The 4586-nt window shown below is 36.6% G+C and overlaps 1 protein-coding gene across 1 annotated transcript; it reads right to left on the bottom strand.

The window, feature by feature from the left end:
- Nucleotides 1-1884: 1884 nt before the first annotated feature.
- On the bottom strand, nucleotides 1885-3654 carry LOC117932041. Its single transcript, XM_034853088.1, has one exon. It carries the CDS (start codon nucleotides 3652-3654, stop codon nucleotides 1885-1887), a length of 1770 nt encoding a protein of 589 aa, XP_034708979.1.
- Nucleotides 3655-4586: the final 932 nt, after the last annotated feature.

The following is a 4586-nucleotide window of genomic DNA, read 5'->3' on the forward strand; positions in this document are numbered from 1 at the left end:
TGCCTAGAGCTCCAACGTCGAATGTAGTCTCCATGTCGAGTAGTCCAATCAACATCATGTCTACCTCTCAAATCACATTTGTGTAAGATTGACTCATTATCACATGGTTGAGGAATCCCTTGACGAAAACCAAACTGCCGCAATATTTGATCAGGCCTATGCCATTCAATTATGTGGAAACATATCAAAGGTGAGATAGTGCACCATATATCTTTCCTAGCAGTACAATAATTAGGAAGACCAACATTCATGTCATCAACATAAGGCTGCCATATAATCTGTACCCAAGAAACGTTAGATATAATCATTGGCTTAGAATTTGTTTAGAGAAACAAGTATAAGAAATGAATCACACTTTTATCACCTGATCTGTTGTAAGTCGATCAAGATGGTGCCTATACTGAGCTAAGACGTGCATGTTAATCGAAGTAGTCCGAAACTCATCTCTCCACCTATAAAATTAAAATAACAAAGCATAGTTAAATAAATAAAAAATGTTAGAATTTAAGTTTATGCATGTATCCTCATAATAGTAAAATTTGTCGTAATTTTATAATATATACCGAATGGCCAATGGAGGTGGAGGCAGCTGGTCATCATGTGGAGCTATACGTAAACGATGAGGTGCAATAAATGGGAACCTCTCCCATACCCATAACTGGAGCAAAATCAGTGGACCAGATATATCATGTGTATCAATATGAGAGGCTCAACACAACTGTCGATAAAGCCAGGCTAAATAGGCACTACCCCAACTATACCTACCAGCAACCTCAAAATCCTCTAGAAGGGGTAAAAACATAAGATGCACCTTATCGCTAGACTTTCCTGAAAATAGAAAACCTCCAATGAGCTGTAAGATATAAGCCCTAGTATAACGCTGAATAGACTCCTCATCAGCATCTGGTGCCAAAGTAAGGAAGCTCTGACTCAACCATGTAAGATGAAGGCGCTGGCCATCTATGTCTCTATCTCCAGGAGTGAGTCCTAATAGAGAATAACATACATGCCTCCAATCTAAACATGTGCTACCAGTAACTACATCTCCATCTACTGGTAGTCCAATCAACATGGCAATATCCTGTAGTGTAATCGTGCACTCCCCCTGAGGTAAGTGGAAGGTATGAGTCTCAGGTCGCCATCTCTCAACAAATGCAGTAATAAGATGCCAATCTAAGGAAATGAATCCTAAGCGTGCAACACCATAGAAGCCTACATGCTGCAACAATGGAATAATATGCCCATCGAGTACACTGGTGCGATGGAAAATCGCCTCACGCCGTCTACAATGAAGCTCCTTAGAGTCAACACTTGTCCATGCTACAGATGACCTGTGTGTGGCCTGTCCATGTAGAACTGCCGGATCCAAGACATATACCAAATAACCATTAATTCTTGTTATCATTAGTATGATTACAAATTTATAGACATTACATAAAAAATATCATATTATCAAAATGGATAATCTTTCATACTTTAATTGTCATGAGGAAGGAGGTTGAAGGATTGCCCTCCATCTTTTGTGGGACAGTTGCGACGATTATGTCCCGCTATTTTACATAAACCACATCGAATCCTAACACTTGGTTCCTTCAAATCCATTTCATTCCTTATCCTTGATGATCTAGGACGCCCCTTATCCCTTATTGAAGTTGGGTTAGGGTGGAGAATAGGAAAATCAGGATACGGCCAATAAGATTCATGAGGAATGGGATTAAATTCAGGAGCGTAACAACTGGCATAGGCATCCAGCCTATAGTATTTTTCAACTAATTGCCAACTATCAATCCTCATATGAGCAGAAACAGCTAGCACATGTGAGCATGGAATGCCAAATGATTGCCACTTATTACAACTACATGTACCTTCATTAAGCTTAACCACTTATTTGTTACGTCCTTTATCCATATGAAACCCATGGAGAGCAGTAATTACTTCAAATGTTTCATGAATTCGATGGAAAATGGTGACAGTGTGTCCACAAGCTTTGGCCTCGGCTCTTCTAAATTTTTTAATTGCATACGCAGTGTAGACATCTCCAACTGCCATTCTAGCACGTATCTTTGCTCTACGAGTCTCAAAGTATGACACACATCGATAAAAAGTTAATTGAACAAGTGCAGTGATAGGTAACATTCGCGCTCTCTTAAGCACCCCATTAATGCACTCAGCAATATTTGTGGTCAACCACTCATACCGATATCCTAGATCATATGCTTGAGTCCACTTTTGAGTGTCTAACTTTGAAAACCAAGCCACACTTTTTTCATCCAATCGTTTTAACTCCTCCATGTATCTCTCATACTTCCGCGGTTGATGTTGACATCCAGCTCTATACGCCAACTCTTTTAAGACCTTATTCTTAAATTTGTCATTAAAATTGCTCACTACATGCCTAAGACAGTATTGATGTTGCACATGAGGGGGGCTCCATCCAACTGATGGATTTCTAACAGCAGCATTTATTCCTGCATGGCGATCTGAAATTAAGCATATCCCTTCTCTTTGAGTGACGTGATGCCTCAATGCAATAAGAAACCAAGACCAACTATCCTGTGATTCTTCCTCAACAATTGCAAATGCAAGGGGGAATACATGACCATTTCCATCAATTGAAGTGGCAATTAAAAGCTTCCCCATGTATTTTCCATATAGGAATGTACCATCAATTTGTATAATTGGTCTGCAATGCTTGAACCCTTCAACACTTGCCCCAAATGCCCAAAAAACAGGCATAAACCGCATGTTCCCAGAAATCCCTCTTAAAAGTATTGTCTTCCAAACAATCTTTGTTCCAGGATTAGTTAGCTGAAGGATGTTCATCCACTTCGGCAATGCTTGATAAGATTCATCCCAATCACCAAAAACTCTAAGCATTGCTTTTCTCTTAGCTTCCCAAATTCTCCTATAATGGACATCATCTCCAAATTTATCCTTCACTATCTGGTGTAATGTAGCAATAGAGGTAGTGTGATCCCTCTGAACTACATTTTGGATCTCTCTTGCAATCAATGTAGAGTCCAATTGAGAGTGGTCTTGTGATAATTTAGGGTAAACACAAGTATGAGGACCTGCGTACTTGGTTATCTCAAACATTCCATGGCTTTTACGACGACATGCACGAAGCCTCCAATTACATCCTTCCTGCCACTTCTTACATCTCACTGCCCACAAATGTGGTTCTGATTCACAAACCACCAAATATTGATTCCGACATATTGCATAACGTTTTACAGCATATTGCAAGTCTTCTTTACTCTCAAATCTCAATCCTTTAAACAACTCATTGGATTCATTCCACAATCCAGTACGTGGTGTGAGAGGCTCAGCAGTCATGCTATTTATTGCATCCCAATTCAATTGTTTGAACATTGGGGAAGGCATAATATGTTCACCATCATCTGAAGAAGCCTTATTTGTTGGAGGTTCATCATCATAATGCATCTCATTAATCTCGTCCTCATCATAAAATTCCACATCATCATTTTCATTTGTAAATGGGATGTCAACATAATTGTTTGTCGCTCCCATGACTGACTGAGTCACTACTGCCAAATTCCCCCCCATTTCATCATTGTGTGCTAAATTCTCATCCATTTCATCAATCTGCACTGCCAAATTCCCCTTTGCTGGTATTTCCACATCATGACCCATAATTTCTTGATAAAATGATGGACTTAACTCAAATGAATGATCCCTTGGACGTGTCTGCAAATACATTTCAATAGTATTCGATGGTGGGATTTGTTCTACAACATGAAACATTAACCTTACATCATCATCATCTTTAATTGGTAATTGTATATAGTTAATGTTTCCATTTCCAATCGACATAAGAATTGGATACTGAAATATCATGGATAACATGGTATGAGCGCGATCGATCGACATAACATGACACAACTTATCCTCCAACTCATCATATTTGATCAAATTGTTCACTAAGACACCTTTTTTAGGAGGACAACTGTAACACACCCCATTTGGCCCATCAATTATTTCACCATCCTTATAACACACAATTGTAAGCAAACTTTCCATTGATGTACCTAAAAAGAATCAAATAAAAGATATATAAGACTAAATCAAATTAAATTTATTTTAATTTATCATATTCAATTTAATGTATTTTATATAATTTAATAATCAATACACTTATCAAATTTATAGTTTTTATTAAAATGTACTTACAAAATTGAGCTTTTTTTTGCCACTTGGGGGGATTCGAACCCCCAACAAAAGGTTCAACATGCATCCCCAACTCCACTAGGGCAAACTTGCCCCATGACATATAATATGCACTAAAGAAATATATATCAAAAGTTAGAATATAAATACAATATTAAAAAAACACTTTAAATAAAAAATTAATTATAACTATTTTATAATTGAATGAAAAATTTTCATTTAATTGATTAGTAAAAATATATCATAATTTTATTCATAGTGTTTTTACTATTATTAATATATTAAAATTTTATATATTTATCATCATATAATATATCATAATTTTTTAATATTAAATAGATTTTAAAATTAAACTATAATCACATTTCACAATATTATCATCAAATAATATTTTATAT

Source organism: Vitis riparia, chromosome 15 (genome assembly GCF_004353265.1).
Source record: "Vitis riparia cultivar Riparia Gloire de Montpellier isolate 1030 chromosome 15, EGFV_Vit.rip_1.0, whole genome shotgun sequence".
Taxonomy (NCBI): domain Eukaryota; kingdom Viridiplantae; phylum Streptophyta; class Magnoliopsida; order Vitales; family Vitaceae; genus Vitis; species Vitis riparia.